Genomic DNA, 21,431 nt, shown 5'->3' with positions numbered 1-21,431 from the left:
ACATACATGCATGTACAAGGTACAGGTAAAACGCATGTGTGGACGCGCTTATGCAAATTACAAGTAAATGTCAAGTGACGTAATCGATTTGTATGCAAATTCAACGAAAACTGTGTGGCGGCAGCTGTGAAAAACATTATCTAAAGATAATTGAATAAACTGTTTTATTTATCATTGTGTGCTTACTACGTTACATGCTGACATATGTATGTCATAAGTGAAGTGGCATTCAAAAACAATATGCACTGAGAGCGTCAAAAATAAGTTAATACCAATACTAGCAATGTTGATGACGAGTTTGTGAGATAACACAGTCACAAGAGGTGGCAGTTATACTAAACAATCCATGCTTTTGCAGGAAAATAATATTTTACCACGAGCAGCGTTTAGCATTAATCGAACATATCAAAAGAGCTAGTTAGGAACTAGTTTCTCAACTAAAATTGGACTAGTCCGGAAAATATATGACTTGATCGAAATGTGAAACACTCCTAATAGTGAAAAATATCATTTTAACTACAACAAGCAGCTCCTAGCATTAATCGAACTTACCAAAAGAGACTAGTTAGGAACTAATTTTCGAACAAAAATTGAACTAGTCCGAAAAGTAGCTGATTTCATCGAAATGAGTTGGAAATACTATGCATTCACTACTTCAACGTACCAAAAGAGACTAGTTAGGAACTAGTTTTCCTACGAAAATTGAACTAGTCCGAAAAGTAGTTAACTTGATCGAATTGTGAAACACTACGCATGAGTTATTATACAATTTTTTTAGCATTATTAGACTATTTACTTAGCATTAGTATAGCAGAGAATGTTAGAAAATTCAGTTTAATACAGTTATTGGTAAGAAATTTTAGGACAGTGAGCATATAATCCCCGAGACTGCACCCTGTTTTGAAGGAAAATGTCAATTGTACTATAATAATGTTAACCAAAAATAAGATTATTATAACCGGTGTATGGGTTACTATAAACATCGCTATATTCTGATTATATTCCTAAGCTAAAGAAGTCTGTTTTGTGTCTTTTTTGAACTAGTAGGCAACTTTTATAATTATGGCCGAAATCTTTCAGTTAATATCGTACTAAAAATGATATCGAAGAGATCTAATATCGCAATAATTGGTATATCGTTTATCGAAAATCGTATATAGATAAATTTTAGCTTTCATATGATGTGCTAGAAATGGTTTAGTGTTTTCTTTTCAACTAGTATGAAACTGACACATTTCTAACCAAAATCTGTCAATTGCCAACTGCAACTACTTGCCTTCACTGCAGGGATGTTAAACAATAAATTTTTCATTATATTCACAGCTATTATAATCGAAGCGTTTCGAATGAATTTATACTGATTTGCTGCAGTTGAGGAGTATGTGCATGTAAATTTATGAATTTGAATTCAAAATCAAATAGTGAAAATATATTTCAGTTAGCGAGTGAATTTTAAACAGAATTGTTATGTAGTGCCAAAGCATAGAAAAATGATTGGAAATATTTTTCAGCGAATTTTCATAAGCTGTTTATTATACCGCTATGCATTTTCACAGAACACAGGTACTTGAGTACGAAATACACTTGTGGCCACGCAAACTTTACCACTCAAAATTTTCAAGTATTGCGCATATTTGACTAAACTTTATAGCGGCAACTTTTGCGGTATAGAAATTTTTCATTCAGAAATAAGACATGTTATTTATAAAAAATATTAAAAATTAAAAACAAACCACATTTAGCTATAGATAAATCAATTGAAAGATAGTGAGCTTTACAAAATGACCACGAAATGTAAGAGACTGACAAGCGATGAAAAATTATATAGTATATATTTTTTTAAAATTAAATTCATTTACACTATAATTGAAATAGACATTTTATTTTATTTAATTTTTTTTTTTTATTGAAATTAAATTGAATTAAAAAGGCCAAAAAAATTTAAGAAAGTATAGTGGTAAGGTTTGCGTGGCCACGAGTGCATAAGCTGAAATATAAAATTGTTAAAATAAAACAAAAAAAGTTTTGTATTGCAAAAAGTTTAAAAACTAAAAAAGATAACAACAAAAGTTAAAAAAAAATAACACGAAAATATATATTTTTTTTTTCAAACAGACATCCACGTTTTTAGAACGGATTATGACGAGTTCATAATATTCAACAAAGCCACGGTAAGTGATAAAGAAATTACTCAAAAAGCAAAGAGGTTCCAAACTATTACTATACTCTTTTTAATTCTTCCGTAAAATCATAAATCTTAGGAAACCTGGAAGGATGCACGCGATATATGCCGTGAGCACACAGCCAATTTGGTCTCACTCGAGTCACAGCGAAAGCTCATAGCTTTGCATATGTTTTTATTTGCCAACGGTAGGCGCATATTGAACATTTGTTGTTGTAATTATTATAAGAAAAAATGCAAATAAATTACTTTTATAGATTTCTTCCAAACAACGGTTAATAAGGCAGATCGTGCTTTTATATATTGGAGCGGTGGCAACGATCTAACACAGCCAGGTACTTATGAGTGGGAGGGCACGGGCAAGGCATTTAGTTATACACACTGGCTAAATGAGCAACCGGTGCATATTGAAAGCGGCGGCTGTATACAATTCGGCGATGGTGGTTTTGGACGTTGGTCCATAGAAAATTGCGATACTAAACGGTTATTTGTTTGTGAGCGTATGAAAGATTAATTATAAAAAATATTTATTTCTTTTTTTTCTAATTTTCGTACGAGAGGGGGAGTTAACACTTTGTTTTTAGTAAATTAAATATTTATAATTAACATTATTTCTGAATTTTTAAATTAAATATTGCTGAATTAAAAGGAAACCCCGAAAAAATTGAAATATGCGCCCCCTTTCAGCAACTAAAGGCAACGCTAGCTGAAGGAGCGGTTGGGTAGTTGATTTTTTCAAGTAGTTAATTGGCTGCGCACAAGTGGCATAATGGCCCAGAGAGCAAGCAAGTGGAATGGTATGGAATGCAGCGCAAATGTATGCTTACAAGTAAACAAAAATGCGCAGCGGCGTTGTGGCCGGCTGTGGTCAGCGCTGCCAACGGCACTGGCGCATAATAAGCCACGTTGCAGCAGGAGCCGGAATGAGTGCAGTCGTAGGTGAAGAGCAGTGAAGTGTGGCGGAAGGAAGTGAACTGCAGTGGATCAGATTTATATGCATATATGCGCATATAGCTGTGGGTTTTAAGTAGCGCATAAAAGTGGGCGGAGGGTAATAAGGAATGAGGAAACCGCTTGAGTATAGGAACTTCAGTAAATTTAACGCCGTTCGACCGATTTTGATATGCTTATATATAAAATTCCTAGTTTTATTGCTGGATAAACGATAATTTAATTAAATAAAGCTAAACTTGCTTAGCTTTTCTTACCAAGGAGCTACTTATTTTTGAAGTTCGTGGGCCGCGACAACTCAATACATTCTTAAAAAGTCTATGAGTTTTGCTTTGGTAGAAGTATACATTCGTGCGCGCATTCATATTCCAAAATACATTGCATACTCAAAGGCACAGGCAATATATAGTGCACAGAAAACCCTAGAAGCCTTGAAATTAACGCAATTAGGACTTGAAAAACGAATGACAAGGAAGAATGAATAATAATCTCGGCTAAGACGTCAAAAATTATGCAAAGTTAAGGGTTAGTTTAGAAGAAAAAGCAATGATCTCACCACGCCTATGCCTGACCATAAGTGACACTAATGAAAATGCTTTTGCAAGAAAGAAAGCAAGAAGAACGGTCTTAAGTAATTCGAGTAATAGATGAATATTTAGTTAAATTCCTAAATGAAGAAGATTTCCGAAAGTACAATGTTGCCTACATTTAGGCATGAATACTAAATAGACTAAATACTAAATAGAAAACTGACACATGTGAACTCAAATAAAATGTCCCAAAAAAATAATAGAAACAAGGCCGAAGATCGGACGACTATATCACTATATGATACAAACAACTGAACGATAAAAATAAAGTTCTGGTATGAGAAACTCTTTTATTTGAGGAGATAAACGCACGAAATTTCACATGGATTATTGTCTAAGATAATGCTACAATATATGAAAAACTGTTTCAGATCGAACGATTATATCATATAGTTGCCATACAAATTGAACGAACAAAATCAAGTTCTTGTATAGAAAAGTTTTTAATTGAGGAGATAAATGCATGAAATTTGGCATGGATTATTTTCCAAGACAGCGCTACAACATGTAAAGAAATTTTTCAAATCGAACCACTATATCTTATAGCTTCCATACAAACTGATGGATTAAAATTAAGTTCTTGTATGGAAAACTTTTTTATTTAACGAGAAATTTATATTAAATTTGGCAAGAATTATTGTTTAAGACAACAATATAATCTCCGAAGAAATTTTTTAGATCAGACCACTGTATCGTATAGCTGCCACACAAACTGAACGATCAAAATCAAGTTCTTGTATGGAAAACTTTTTTGCTTGACGAAACATATTCACGAAATTTGGCGAGGATTATTATCCAAGCCAACGCCATAACATTTAAGAAAATTCTTCAGATCGGAGCACTATATCATATAGCTGCCATATAAACCAAACCTTATAAATCAAGTTCTTGTATGAAAATTTATTTTTTGTGGGGATTATTTTAACTTTATAGAAACTTAAGTTAACGTTTTTATTGTTGTTGTAATTTTTTTGTACTTTTATGCTATTAAATATTATTCATATTGCTTAAAGTACGAACTTTTAATACTTTCATGGAAACTATATATGCCCAGCACTCATATTACGCTTGCAATCAATTATGTTTTCTATGCCACACACTTCCGTTATGTACATGACCAGCGCTGTGACTGCACAATAGCTTATTGCATTTTCTTTGATTTCAATTTTTAATAAAATTTCGAAAATAAAGTTTACCAAGTATGAAACTTAAAGTTTTAGCACGCATGCACACGCATATGTACACACAATAATAATAATAACGGGTGAATAGCAAGGCAAGCATGTTGCTGCAATATGGACTACTTGGGCTAGAGCAAACTTAGGTTACAGAATGCATACTCAAACACACACAAATGTTTATGATGTTTGTGTAAAATATGCGGAGATGCACACGCATTGCGTTGTATTGTGTGCGTATGTGTGTGTGTACGTGGTGTTGCAATGCAATCTGGCAACATTGTGCAAACTTTATTGTTTTCCAGTTACAACAAACACAATATAAAGTAAGCACACAGCACAAAAATAATGCAGCAAAGAAAAAGGAAGGCAAAAAGGCGTAAATATAGGAGACAAGCAAAACTCAAATACAAACTACGCTAAAGTGCGGCAAGCATAAACATATGTGTTGCAACAACAAACACCAGCACAGCGGCAATATCGGGTTGCTTGCATGCATGCCACGTCGTCCGAAAGTATCGAGAATTTACCACTTTGTTATAATTTTATTTAAATTTCAACTGCTGCGTGCCGTAAAAGTTTTAGTGCCCTTTCAAGTAGCGCCCCCCACCAACCGCTCGCACACCAGTGGTTCGCACAGAGCAGACAACACAGCTTCCACCCACCCAAGCACGCAAGTACAAAAGCTTTTTATGAAACTTTTTGCGCCATTTGACTACTGTGCATATTTACATTTGCCCCTCGTAGCTGCCACCGCGCCTTGTGGGCTCACTTATATTGCTTGTGTGCGTGTGTGTTTAAATGGCATAGTGGGCAACAATATGCTTGCAAAATACTACAATCGCATGCGGTTGCACAAATCGCATACAAATTTGCGCTTTTCACATAGAAACACACACACAAATGTATGCCTCAAATGCCAGCGTGAAATGCTCAACTGACTTGCCATTAAGGCTGCGTCCATATTCAAAAGTATTACACATGCGTTTATTATTTATGTCGCCATTATTTTGAGAAAAATTTCTTATCTCCACTTTTGTGGCAAGGGGATGGGGCAACATGCTGTTTGTTGAGCTCATATTTTAAGTAGCAAATTAAAAAAATGTGAAGTAAACGAAAATATGCCATAAATGTGTTTATGAACAATGGAACTGAGTGTACGCAGATATACAAAGTTTTTTTTTGTTACAAAGATATATACAAATATGATTCATTTCATTTTTTAAAGTAAAAAGACTGACATTTTAAATTTTAGAAAACCCGCCTAAAGGTAGGCAACAAAATTTTATTTGCAGCTTTGACACGTAAGAACCATGTATGCACATTAGAACTGTTTTCTAAGTATGGTTCCATTAGAAAGAAGACTCGTAAGAACTACATTAAAAATTTCTTCTGAGAATGTTTCCATTAGAAATATAGCCATATGTCATAGAACAAATCAAAAGCACTAGTTCGTTTAAGCATGAAAGTTTACTTGGAGAAATTTTGAATACAAATTTGTAATCGATAATCATCTAATAGTGAGATGAAATTATCAGGAAAAATCTATATATCAGCATAACATAGTTGACGTTGACCATTAACCATAAAATCAATGATCTTAGCAGTGTGTTTTCCAAAATTCTTACGGACATAGCGCCTCGATTAAAACTGGAGTTATATGGAGCCTCTCAGTATCATAATATTTATAGAATTCCATATTAAGCACGAAGCCAAAGGATTTTCAAACAAAAAAATATCAAAACATTCTCCCAATAACCACGCACAATATTCTGGGCTCAAGCCCACTTGGCTAGCAGCGTGGCCATAATTTGCACATTGAAAAGCATTACCCATAAAAGTGTATTGAATAGAAATAGGTGGGAGTAGTAGTAAATTTCCAGTTAACTGTGTACGTGCCAAATAGCTGTAGTATAATAGGGGCTTCATGTTTATATGTGTACGCCATTTGGAAAAACTAGTTGCTTGCGCTGGAGGCAGGACAACGAATGTACAGTGAATCAATTTGATAAAAGCATTCTTTAAACTTTTATTTTTAAACTAAATAATTTTGTTAACACAAAGTTAGCGTTTAGTTTTTTATATGTATAATGATTAGAAATAGATTTTTTTGCTATTTATAACGGTTCGACATTTTTTTATACAGATGATATGAGACACTCTAGATAGTATGATATTCCAAAAATTTAAAGCTGAGTGCCAAAAACAACAACGAAAAATTAAAAAAAAAATACATATTTAGTAAATTAAAAAAAAAAAAATACATATTTAATAAAAAAAAATAATAATAAAATTTTTAAAAAGTAGAAAAAAATATTTAAAAAAAAAATAAAAAAATTAAGAAAATATTAAAAATACATAAAATATACAATATTTTTGTTTAATGTTTTTTAATTTACAATTTTTTTAATATTAGTTTTTTGGGGGTTTTTTTATGATTTTTTTAATTCTCTTCATTTTTAATTTAAAATTTAATAATCTCAAAATCAAATTTTTTAAAGAAAAATCGAATTGTTTTATATCTTTTTAATTTATTTTTGTTTTTTATTTTTTAAATATTTTTTTTTTAATAAACCGCAGTTTTATTTTAAAGTTTCGTAAATTTGTAAACTGAGCAATGTAAAACAGAAAATAAATAAAAAAATAAATACATTTTTAACCTCTTATTTTAATATAAAAGTTATGAAATAAAATATGCCCAAACCAAAAAAAAAAAATATTTTTCATGCAATTTTTAATTTGCTGTTTTTTTTTATTTATTAAATTTTTTTGTTTTTGGTGAATTTTAGTCAGTTTCTATATAACGTATTCTATATATTTTTAAAATCTCGTAATTAAAATATAAAATAATTTAGCAAAAAATTAAAAAAAAACTAAATTTTTATTATTTTTTTTTAATTTTTTTTTTCTAAATTTTTATTAATTTTTTTTATTTTATTTTTTCTAAACTTTTATTGATTTCTTTTTTCCAAATTTTTAATAATTTTTTTTCTGAATTTTTATTAATTTTTTTTTCCCACATTTTTATTAATTTTTTTTCTAATTTCGAAATGATTTTTCAATTTTGTTTTTAAATTTTATTTCTGTGTTATTTTGTTGTAGTAATTTTAGTAAATTTTTTATATGAATATCCTAATTTTTATTTTAAAGTTCAGTAATTTCAAAATAAAATTCGTTAACAAAACATTAAAATATTTTTATTCTAGGTTTTTTTATTTTTTTTTTCTAAATTTGAAGTGTAATTAATTTTATTTAATTTAAAATTAGATTTAGTAAATTGATTTCAAAAATACTAAACCTAAAATTAAAAATTCAATTAATAAAAAAATTATTTCAAAATAAGAAAAAAAAGATTAAAACAACTAACAAAAAATATCAATAGAAAAATTTATATTTTAATTTTTTGTCAAAGAATTTTAAATTTCATTTAATAAAATATTTAATTTAAATTTTATTTATTTTACTGTTTTTTTATTATTTTTGATTAATTTATTAATTTTTTTGTGGAAAATTTGCTAAATTTGAATAAATTTTTAATAAACTCCAGTTTTATTTAATTGAAAGTGTGTAGTTATTTTTCGAAACCTATATCTAATCTACACCAAAAAATCAAATAATTAAAAAAACAATCTATTAAATTTAATTTTAGAATTGTTGGTGTAAATAGAAATCTGACTAATTTTTTTTAATAAATTACTTTTTGATTCTTTTCTAAATTTTAATTTGTAGTTTGCTTCATTTTCAATGTAAGGCTTGATGAATTTAAATTTTTTTCTTTCAAATTTAATCTTTTAAGAGATTATTATTAATGTAACCTACAAAATTAACCGAAACTATGAAGAAAACCCTAAAAACACTCGATTATATAAGTGTTTTATCGCACCTAGGGTTATAGTTTTTGATTGACATACGAATGTTAAAAAAAAAACAGAGTTCAAAGAGAATGTAAACATTTTTTTAAATAAGAAAAACTCAAATCAAATGTAAAACTATTTCCAAAAATCAAAATTTTAGTTATCAAAAATAAAAATATAAAATTTTTTCATTAAAAAATATAAAAAATCAAAAAGCAACTGCAAATATTTGCCAACGCAAGTGCACTGTGCAGCATTAGAGTAGTTACTTAGTAACTGGCATACAGAGCAACAGAGTGGCGCGGCCGCCAACGCTCCATCGTCGTCGTCGTCGCTGTTGCATTCGCATTGCTTTGTTGTCGCCATATACGACATTTGTTTGAGAATTTATTTACCAGTTATATTTGAATTGAATTTGGAAAGCAAGTCACGTTCAGTAAATGCCATCGTCATAAACGCACGCAGCGCGCAGAGAGATAGAAACACAGCAAGCGGGAAAGGAGCGACTTGGGAGCACAACGAGTGACGGGGATAACGCAGTTGCTGGCTTTAAAGAGGCAGCGAAAAACATCAGCAACATTCACAAATATATTTACTGTCTAAAATCTTAGTTTTTGTAATAACAGCAGCAACAACAGCGCATTGCAAGTGCAACAAACAAGCAGCTGCAAAACAAATCCACAAAAAAAACAGCTGAAGACACAATAAGACAGCGTGTTGGAGAAGAAGCAACTCTGCAAACACCAACCAGCATTTGCATGGAGCACGCGACAATGTTGGAGTGCACCAAAGCAGCAATGCTGCCGCCGTCATTGCCGCCAACGGCGCAGCAGGCACAATCAACAGAAATGCAACGCATTCGTGCCGTTCTCCCAGCGGTAATAATATTTGTGTTCGCTTATATCTCGGTGTTGTTCATACGTTCGCTGCTCGCCACACTCGCCTATTTGGCCATATTGCTGGCGCTGTTTCATTTCTTCTACAATATGGTGTTCTGAAATGCACGAAAAGGCAGGTAAAGCCATTGATTTGTTCGCCAGTGGAGATGACGGCGCCGCAGTGGTAACATGTAACCAGGAAACTAACGTCTTGAATGACAGCTGTGGCATAGGTGAGCAACGATGGGCATAAAAAGCGGGCAGAATGTTGGCAAAGGGTGCCACAAACATAATCGGCGATTGGAATCTGGATACGGAAAAACAGGTAGCATGAAAGAAAGAAGGGGAGAAAAGTTGTGCTCGCAATGAAAAAGCTTGCTCTCGGACAGTATCCAATATCCAATCTCCAATATTTTAGTTATTTCAATTTAGTGTCGCATAATATTGCCGAACTTTTGTATCGAATTTTCTATGCATTTATAATATTGTGTATGTACGTGTGTGTATGTGCTGTTTTTGTTTAGTAGTAGGAAGTGTTGGACACCAAAACATAAATACAAAAGTTTATTACTTTAGCCAAGTTGGTTTGGTTTTGGGCAATTTAAATGTATGCAAGCTTTGTGGCCAGCCAAAAGTAGAATCGCTGCAGTTATGGAAGAAGAAGAGAAGGGGAAGATAACGAAATTGCTGTTGTTTTTGTTTTCGAAAGATATTCGCTTTACTAAAAAAATAAAAAATAAAAACATTGTAAAAGATGGCGAAGGAGTTATGAAGTCTAGTTGCACTCAATGAACTTTGTTATGGGTTGCTTTGGTGATTGCACGCGCCTAATTGTATGCTACGAGCATATAAAAATTAATAAAAAACAAGAAAAAACATTAAATTTGATTGCACCGCATCTACAATGTTCTTCTTTTTTGTAGGCGTTGACACCGTTTACTCGGTTATAGTCGAAGTTAGTATACCCTTTACACAAAAAACTGATTTTGATCAAAAGCTTTGTATGGCAACTATATACTATAGTGGTCCGATCTGAACCATTTCTTCGGAGATTGCACCGTTATCTAGCCGAATAATGGATGCCAGTTTTTAAGAAGATATCTTGATAAAGAAAAAAGTTTTCCATACAAAGATTTAATTTTGATCGAACACTTTGTATGGCAGCCATATGCTATAGTGGACCGATCCGAATAATTTCTTTAGAGATTGTACTCTTGTCTTAAACAGTATTCTCAGCTAAATTTCATGAAGATAACTCATCAAATAAAAAAGTTTTCCATACAAGGGCAAGATTTTGATCGTTCGGCTTGTATGGCAGCTATATGTTATAGTGGTCTGATCTGAACAATTTCCTCAGAGATGGTACTCTTGACTTAAGCAATTATCCCAGTTAAGTTTCATGAAGGCATCTCATTAAATTAAAAAGTTTTTCATACCAGGACATGGTTTTAATCGTTCCGTTTGTATGGCAGCTATATGCTACAGTGGTCCGATATGGGCGGATCCAACACATGACAAATTTCTTGACAATAAAAAGACGTGGGTAAAATTTAAGAGAGATATCTCAAAAACCGAGGGACTATTCTTTTTTTAAAAAAAATACATTTACTTTGAAAATCTAAATATTAGCTGTATAAAATATATAAAACCCGGTAAACAACCATCATCTTACCTTCATAAAAAAAATAACAATTAAAAACTTGCAGTCATTATATTTTCAAATACATACTTATGCGCACGTACATACATATCTCTAGGTATGCATATATTGACATAAGTGAGCGGAAATCTGCGCACAAAAATGTAAACAATGATAACTTCATTTTTGCGACTACTCTTCCATTATTTACCGCATAACTTATTATAATTTTTTCGCGACGTTTTTATTGTGCTTACCACGTAACTTTGCGACGCTGCAAAGTTTTCTTCGCTACAAAAACAAACACCACAATGCGGCTTATCGAGACGAGAGCCAAGCAAAACGTCAGCACAAATACAAACGCTCGATGACGCCACCCACACACACGCTTTTTTACATATAAATAGGTAGCTATGCGGCATTAACTGTAGAAATGCGTTGCTACCTATGCACACACACAACGCAGGCATTTACATATTTAGAGCTTAAGAATATTTGTAAGTTGAAATTGAATATAATAAGGTGAATTTATATGTATATGGAATTGAAGATTCTCGGTGAAAAATAAACAATGATAAAGAAAAGGTGGAAGTGAAGTTAAAAATAGAACAAAAACATGAAAAAATATTAACTTTGGCAACACCGGAGCTATAATGCCTTTCACATATAAGAAAGTTTCCATACAAGAAATTGATTTTGATCGTTCAATTGGTATGGCAGCTATACGCTATAGTGGTCCGATTTCATAAATTTCTTTGCAGATTGTACTCTTGTCCTAAACAATAGTTGAGGCTGAATTTCGTCAAGATATCTTATCAAACAACAAAGTTTTCTATGTATACAAGAACTTGATTTTGATCGTTCAGTTTGTATGGCAACTATATGCTATAGTGGGCCGATATCGGCGTTTCTAACAAATGGACAGCTTCTTGGGGTCAGGTTGACTTACGCAAAATTTCAGAGCGATATTTCACAAACTAAGGTGCTAATCGCTTTATCTCTGCGTGCAAACTTAATATACCCTGTTCAAGGTAAAACAAAAAAACAAAAACAAAGAACACGCACTGGTAGAAAATGTTTACGTAAATACTTAAATTAAATCACTCAGCGGAAATTTCATTATAAACAAGCAACAAGTACCTACATACGAGTAGTGTATATACAATATGTATGTATGGATATTTGAATAAGAAAGCAAAACCAACAACGTAACGGTGAATTTGAAAGACAAAAAGTTGAAAAGAACTCAAATAATGCAGTTGGTATGCAATTTATTAATTGTGCGATTGCTTGCTTTTTGCTCAGCTTTGTAGGTATTTTCTGCGTTTAATGCGCAATATTGCGATATACACAATGTGTTCGTATATAAGTACATACAGCTCTAGGTACCTACATATGTATATGTATTGCAATATGCATATGTGTGAAGCTATACATGTACATATATACATACGTATGAAGGTATGCATGCAAATAAGTTACTTTTTGCATGATCACTTGAAAAATATGTAGGTGAGGCGCAGCACCAGGTGTCTATCCGAAGAAAGCCAGCTGGCTCACGATTACAGTGGTAAATATAGAATATATGCATAATTAATATGTATGTTTGTATGTGCAGTTATGCATACACCCACCTTGTATTGCAGTGTAATATATTCCGAATTTTTTTTAGTGCGAATTGCCAATTAATGAGTTTTTATTAACCTTGATTGGGTAGGCAAACAATTGTTTCGCAGAAAAAAACAAAAAAAAAATTCACAATAAAAAACATAAAAAAATCAAAATAAAAAGCAAAATGATTCAAAATAAAAAATCAAAAATCAAAATAAAAAACAAAAAAAGTAAAAAAAATAAACAATTTTGAAGAGCTTTAACCGAGCTTTCTACAACTAGACTTTCTTTCTAATATTTAAAAACTCTGTTTAACCTTTTTTTGTTCCAATTTGAGGGCTCTGATATATTTTTATAACGTTAATACGAAAAGCTTTCACTGTAATGAATAGTTAATTAATACTTTATAGTTTTATGTATTTTTTAGTAAAATTCGTTTCAACTCATACGACTTAACGTTTAAAATTTTCACTTATATAAAACTCATACATATTTCTACTTTTAATGAAGCTAATCTAAAGACTTAAGCGACTTTAGCCATAGAACTTTAGGAGCTTTTTAAAAAGATTTCACGATAATTCATTTCATTTGCTATTTACAAGCTCTGCAGGGATGATTATAATTTTTATCGCTTAATTTTAATATATACAAACACGCCAATTCGTGTAGCTTTCAAAGAGCTTTTGTAAGTTATCTAACGAAAAAAACGTATTTCGTGCTAATGAAAATGTTTATCAAATATTGAATACAGCTACACAAGTTTTGGGTACTATGATTTAACAATTGAAAGTTTTTGGAACTGCATTCTATTAACAGTGATTTAAAATGGGAGAGAGTTTTCTAAGCTTCATTAACACATGGATTTAAAACAAAAATAATATAAAAGATTATTGTACGATTTTTGGAATAGTCCTAAGCAGCTTCCTAGCATATGTAACAATGTGTTAGTGGCTTACTCAAAATTAAAAAATACCTTTTACAGCATTTTTCCATGTTGTAATTAATTAGTTTAATATTTTAAAATAATAACGAGCACATAAGTACACACTTTTTTTATTCAAAAGCTTTCATATGCAGTATCCAAAAGCTTTCGTATTCGACATATTTGAAAATTTTTTCGTTCGGTATAAAGGACAAAAACAGCTTTTTGTGACTTTTCCGCTTTTAAAATCTTTAAATATTTTAGTTATCATTCAATTTTGTATGAAATATTTTTTCGTATTATAATTATAATTGATATTTGCACAACTATAAAAGAGTTGTAGTTTTTTCATTAAATCGGAAAATTAGACCTTTCGGTAAGCTTTTATGTGAAAAAAATTTTTTAAGCGATATCTGCACTTAAATATTTAAGCTCCTTTTTGCAGATTAAGGCAAACTGAATACTTTTGAATTTTAGAGTTTTCAAAGAAAGTTTTGCGTACTAGAGCTTTCATAAAGCTTTTATAGAAAGTAATTTGCAATACATTCTCTGCCTTTGAATATTAAGTTTACGTAATTTGTGCTTGAGAACATATGATATTGTTGACAATCTGCATATTAGAGCTTTAAAAAATATTTTATATGTCACAATTTTTGACGCACAATGTGCTCTTGCATACTGAAGCTGCTTCTTAAATCTTAAGCCAAACTGAATAATTTTGAATATTAGAGCTTTCATAAAGCTTTAATAGAATAGTAGAGCTGTCATAGAAAGTAATTTTCAATACAATCTCTGTCTTTGAATATTAAGTTTATTTAATTTGTGCTTTAGATATGATTTTGATGACAATACATATGTATGTATATTAGAGCTTTTATACACATGTAGCAATTTTTGACGTTCTATCTACTTTTGCATATAAAAACTGCTTCTTAGAACTTAAACCAATATGTGACCTGGTCTACGAAAAGGGAGCTAACGTGCGAAAACTAGTTTTCTGGGAAACAGAAATTGATTTTTTGACACCTAAGCCCCCTTTCCGTAGACCAGATCACATATGAATAACTTTGAAAATAAGAGCTTTCATAGAACGAAGTTTGTAATACACGCTGTTTCTTCGAATATTTGAGTTTATTTAATATGGAAATTAGAACAAACGTTCAAGTTTTTGACAATTGCACCTTGAAACATACTCACATGTACATATGTATCCACACGCACGCATATCTCCACATCTCCATAGAATTTAAAACTTAATTTTAATACCATTTAAATATATTTTAATTTAAGAATGCTCTTTGCGCATAAGCTCCTTTCATTAATTAAAATAAATTCAAAAGCTGCTATATCTTCAAAACGCACTATGCATGTGTTAAGCTTTCATAAACATTGCTTAGACTAATCGCATTAAGTTAAAGTTGCTGCTTTGTATGATAAAATATATGAATAATAATAGCGTATTAGTTATGCATAACACAACACGCTTTGATGAAAATACGAACGCTCGAAGCTGTGAATAAATTGCTGCATAATATTTAAATATTTTCCAGTCCACACTAACAGATATTAGATATCGTTCTTTAAATCACAAACAAAACAAATCGCCACTTACCTAAAATGAAAAGAAAGAGAAATAAGCGATTAGTTAAAATTAAAAAGAAATTGTAGCAATGAGAAAAATAACAAAATTTAATTATAATTCTAATACTTAGATGATGGCGTATGATAGCAGTTAGCATATATACAATAACCATACAGATTAACATTTTAATTTAAATAAATATTAGCACAATGGCAGCATTAGCTTGCGAAGAACACACATATCAAAGTTTAATATCGAAAGCGGACGCTTTTTGGTTAAAGAGAGACATTATCGTTATCGACATCAAGCCACCAATAGAGTTGCTACTATACGTCTGTAGGTAGGGTGATAGGTAGGTAGGCATATGCTTTGACAGTCAAAAAAGTTGCACATCCAATTAAAAAGATAAAAGCAAGCGCGGACGACAAATTCCAGCAGCAAACAAGAGGCGAGCGCCTGCAAGGATGCCTTGGAGAGAATATGCGTTGATTGAAGCGAAATACCTGCGAGAGAAATGAAAGCGAAATGCCGCGCAAGAATTTGCGAGATTTTCATTTACATTTTCTTTTTTTGTATTTTTTTTTCGTTGCGTGTTTGTCTTATAAACGCGGTGCTTTGCTTAAACCGTGCTTTTTCTGCGCTTAAATAACATTGGCTAGAGGCACGCCTGGCAGCCAGCCATCAGCTAACTAGCATGGCTTACCTTGACGGCGCTTGACGGTGAGCGTTCTACGGGCTATGGAAGACAGCTACAGCAGCGTGGGAATAATTGCCAAGTCATTGATATAAAAAGGATAACAGAAGCAAGGGCGCTCCGCTGTGTGTGTCTATCTGTATATGTGTGTGTTTGTGAAAGATATGCGCGTGAATATGTATGCAGCCATTTAAATGAAAATGCCTTGCAAAAACGCAGAAAATTGTATTAATTCGAGACAGTGAGGCCGTCTAACATAGAACAGGCAAGAAGTGAGAGCCATCAACTGAGTGTTAGGCAAGATTAGAATTGCGGAAAAGTATGTATACTTGTATATGTAGAGAAAGGGTGTAGCGCCTTGGACTCTGTGATGGAGTGAATGTCTCATTGGTGTCACTCGTCGTTTGCGCTCGTTGGTGTGAAATTTCATTTAATTACTTTAATGCATAAGTACTGCGGAAATGTGACAGGCATTTCTTGCTATACGAAAACAAATAATCACAGTTGAACGCGTACATATGTACATACGAGATATTCTCATAAACGAGTAATCTTTGTTTGTGTGGCAACATCTTGCCACAAAGGCAGTATGCAGCCTTTGGAGGTTACTTCTGAGGTTGGGTTGAGCTCGCGGTACAACTAGGCGATACAAGGTTTGGGAGAGGAGCGTGGGGTCCATAATTAGCGCTGAAAATTATCCATAATGACTTAAGTACGTTATTGTTCAAATTGCTATAAAAGGTAATGATATAACAGGAGGTGAAAACGATTTTTTTAGAACAGAAGAGAAAATTTATTATGGGAAATAAAAGCTGAGGTAAAATGGTGCTTATTATGCATTGAAAAATTAATATATAAATAATGAAAATTAAAAAAATAAAAATTATAGAAAATAAAAAATTACAAAAAAAAAATAATAGAAATAGCATAAAAAAATAAAAATAATTAAAAAAACATTATTTATAGCTTGAATTTTTGAAATAAAAAACTAATTATTCGTAATAATATATATGTAGATTTAGGTAGGTGTCTCAGCTAGTGTCAAGCTGCAGACTGTTATTTTACATTAGCATTCAGCTTGTTGCCTACATTTAGGGCCATGTTGAATTACGGGATCTTAAAAATAACATTTAATCATTAAAAAAAAACAAATAATAAATATATAAAGAAAATAAATAAATAAAAAATTATAATAAAAGCAAAAAAAAAAAATATTAAATTATTAAAAAACATTAATTATAACTTCATTTCTTATGAAAAAAAAACCAATTTTTGCAAATAATTTACAAATTTAGGTAGGTGTCTCAGCTAATGTAAAGGTGCAAACTGTTATTTTACATAAACACACAGAATCTTGCCTACATTTAGGGCGATGTTGAATTACGGAAGCTTAAAATGACATTGTGGAGAACAATTTAATAATAAGATAATGAAAAATTTGCTAATATAAAAAAGTATTCATAAACTAAAAATTTATAAAAAAAACTTTTTTGGAATGTTGAATTTTTATTTATTATCAAAACCTTTAAGGTTGGTGTCTCAGCTTATGTATATATGCGAGTAGATTATTATTTAAGACGATAAACATTCAGCGAATAGCGTGGCGCCTAAAGTTACACGAAATAACCAAAAAGAAGAAGATATTGAAAATAAATTTAAAACAAAATATAAAAGGAAACTTTAGATTTTCCTTATAAGCAACATTTAAACATATTTTACTCTCAAAACACAGATCTTAGAAACCAAGCAGCAAGAATATAAGCTCAGAAGCAGTGAGGTTTACGACTAATAATCGTGCTTTCAATGCGTTATAGATCACCAGTACAAAATGTACGAGCAGATATATTAAAAGCAAAGGAAACTTGAAAGCCTACGAAGTGTATTGACTTCTCATATGAAAAAAAATTAACAAAAATTACAAAAAAATTAAAAAAAAAAAAATACAAAAAAGAATTAGAAAAAAAATGAAAAAATTTTCAGAATTAGCAGCAAGAAGACACATATCAAACAAAACCGAAAACGGAGCAGATAACCGAAAGAAGCAAATCAGTATAATGTCAAACATCGCTAACAAGCAGGCGGCTTACAACCAAGCTAACTAGTGGCATTAGCAACTTGAATGAAAAAAATTGGCATATACACATACACATACCAAAAACAGCAAAAGCGGCAGAAAACAATACAGGAATATGTCAGCAAATATGAAAACAAAAGCACGACTGTTGACAGCACCGCATGGGCACCGCATGGGCACAACAAGGAGCACACATGGAAACCCGAAAAGCCAACCATAAGAAGGCGAGCATTAAAATGCCAAACAAAGCGAACGAATAGTCAAAGCAGAGGATAACATGCAACAACGCAGGGTAAGAAAGCAACAACACAGTGAAAAGAAGCAACAACACAGTGAAAAGAAGCAACAACGAAATGTGAAGAGGCACCAATGCTTCCCAAAAAAATATGTATGGAGAAGGCAGCAAGCGCCAAAAGAAAAAATGCACAACAAATTAGCAGCAGCACAAAAAATGAGCAATGAGGCAGAGTGAAGTAAAGGAAGATATGTACGTATGTACTGCTATAATGAAATTCTGCGCCTGCTGTTGTTGCTGGAGTGGCAAGGCATCATGTTGCTAATCGAGTTGATGATGTATGCTTAAGAAGACGCGCCGGTTTATAGATGTATATATGCACAAACTTATACATATATTTATGTATATAGATATACATATGTAGTTAGTGAATATGTCTCTAAAAATATCCCAGCTGGTGGGTTTTTGCTACGTAATAGGCATATTTTAAAGATATCAGTCAAATTACAATGAGGACGCCTCTTAAAGTGAGCTGTAAAAGCCATCAAAGAAGTTGGCAGTAAAAATTTTCAAAAGATAACCTAAAAAAAATATAATTGCCTAAAAACGAATTTCAATTAATTTTGAAAGAAAAGCATAAGTGAAAATTTTAGACGATTTCGGGAGGAATTAGCAGTGATCTGAACATCGTTCGAACAGCTTAAGCACCTCTGATACTTGATATAGGAGAATCAATTTTCATAACCTAACCTCAAAAACTTTTCTAAAAACGAAATTCAAAAATTTTTGAAAATAAAAGGATTAAAAAAATAATAACAAAAGAGCTAAATAATAATAATTTTAATAAATAATAATTTTCGAACCGCTGAAACACCTCTTCCATCTATAAAACTGAAAAATCTGTAAAATTAGGCTCGCAAGGAGCTAAATGAGCTTGGAAATGTCTTGAGTCTTGTTGACTCGAGATAGTTGATCAACATTTTCCTATAATTGCATTATACTTAGATGTCTAGCTGTTCAGCAAACAGCTTCAATTCCGTCAAAATTACTACCGCTAATATTAGTCACAGTTTAAAATCGTGCTTCGCTTATTTCCTGCTAGGAAATTATGCAGCAGACGAAGAGAAGACGACCTTAAGGAAGTATATCTATGTCTATATGTATCATATATACATACATACATTCACAAAAGCAAATAATCATCTATAATGATGAACTCCAGATGACAATCAACATAAACAAAGACAGAGCAAAGCAAACGACTGAGACTGAGCAGAGCATTATAATAACTGTATATTTGTATGTAAAAAAATATGCCAAGTTATGCAAAAAAAAGTGTAGAAAAAGTCAACGAAATGCCAGCAACAGCAGCTGATACAGGAAATTCGGTGTTGGATGACAGCTAAAGCTGAAAACACCAAATGGCAAAAGTTGCGGCGGCTAAGGCTAAGAAGCTGCCACAGCAAACATAAGCAAAACAAAAAGGCAGCAGCATATAAAATAACAACAATTAGTTTGTATGTATGTGTATAGACACATATATTTATTTTGCATATAATTCAATGCATGAATATTTCGCCAGCAACTGCTACACAGCGCGTAGGAAGTAGTGCGTGCGTGTTTGTGTGTGTGTGAGTGCGCTGCTTTGCTTTTTGCGCTTGGCTACAACAATGTTGGCTGCTGTCGAGTCTTTGTTATGGCAACCAGCTTCGCATTGCAATGCAAAAAAGATGCAAATGTCGGAACATAAACAAAGATTTTTATCATTCGATGCCGTGCGCTGGCTGGCATTGCGGGAATTTGGAGCACACTGGAAGGAATGTTTGGAGGATTTGAGAATTTCCGAAAAGAAATTGATGAATAAATATTTTTCGCTTGCGCTTGCAGTTATTTTCATAGTTATGCGATCGACAGGGGATATACTTTTTTAGGGTATAGTATAATAGTACTTATTTCTTTATTATTTTTTTTAGACTTTAACTGCGACAGAAAACAGTGATTTAAAAAGGAAGTTTGACCGCTTTTGAGTTTTTGTAAGGGTTCACAATGTTTTTTGCTTTAGTTGTTGACTTTTATAATAATGACCAAAATTTTTCGCGCTCTCCTGCATAGTTTTTCGTATTTTTAATGAAATAATAAGATAAAATGAAGCATATTTTTAGGAGCAATACGGAGTTTTTTACAAAATAATATTATACATTAGTTCAATTTTAATCAAATCTCATTTCTAGTTATATAAAGAAATTTGTATGACAAATAATACACGTAAAAAATGTTGCCTACCTTTAGGCTGAAGTTCATTCTTTGATTTTTGTATAAGCAAATTTTCAAATTATATTCAAAAATTTATTTTAGACAATAATAGCTTCACAACCACTTTTATAACTTCAGTATCACACTCTAATGCTATTCATTTAGGCTAACTGATAAGAAAACTTTTGGAAATAACCAATACGCTAAAGATTGCCTACCTTTAGGCTAGTGATTACAATATTGAAAATAAAAATGAAAGATCAATTAGGTTTTAGTTTAATTTTAGTGAAAACGCATTTCTATAATGTGTTAAAATTTATATGAATAATAATACAAAGGAAAAAATGTTGCATACCTTTAGGATGTGGTACTCGTTGCAGATTTTATAGGAAAAAATGTTAAAACAAAGTTTTTTTTGCTCATTTGTGGTCATTCAATGAAATTTATAATACAAAGAAAAAATGTTGCCTACATTTAGGCTGAAGTTCATTCTTTGAATTTTGTAATTTAAAATTTTCAATTTTCTGATTATATTCAAAAATTTTATTTTAGTGAAAACTAGGTTCATAACCACATGTGTAATGTCGGCCCTAGAGCACTCCATGAAATCTAACCCATAAGAAAGCCTTCGAAGAAAATATATTACATATTGCCTACTTTTAGGCTAATGACTATATTAATGCTAATAAAATTGAAAAGTAGTGAGATTTGAGAGATTCTATAGGTCCGTGATACAAAATAAGTTTCAAATCTCTGAAATTGTTGGTAAAAATTATATGCAATGGAGA

General features: G+C 31.6%; 2 protein-coding genes across 7 annotated transcripts in view; one reads left to right on the top strand and one right to left on the bottom strand.

Moving 5' to 3' along the window:
* The window catches only part of LOC105223481 (Down syndrome cell adhesion molecule-like protein Dscam2), a 290,706-nt gene that overhangs the window by 174,311 nt on the left and 94,964 nt on the right, over positions 1 to 21,431 (bottom strand). The window lies entirely within an intron of this gene.
* On the top strand, positions 1,271 to 3,401 carry LOC105223472 (macrophage mannose receptor 1-like). Its single transcript, XM_011201206.4, has 4 exons — positions 1,271 to 1,563; positions 2,116 to 2,171; positions 2,262 to 2,370; positions 2,440 to 3,401. Exons 1-4 carry the CDS (start codon positions 1,491 to 1,493, stop codon positions 2,694 to 2,696), a joined length of 495 nt encoding a protein of 164 aa, XP_011199508.2. The 5' UTR covers positions 1,271 to 1,490; the 3' UTR covers positions 2,697 to 3,401.

This window comes from Bactrocera dorsalis, chromosome 1 (genome assembly GCF_023373825.1).
Source record: "Bactrocera dorsalis isolate Fly_Bdor chromosome 1, ASM2337382v1, whole genome shotgun sequence".
NCBI lineage: Eukaryota > Metazoa > Arthropoda > Insecta > Diptera > Tephritidae > Bactrocera > Bactrocera dorsalis.
This window is presented reverse-complemented; position numbering and strand designations above follow the sequence as displayed.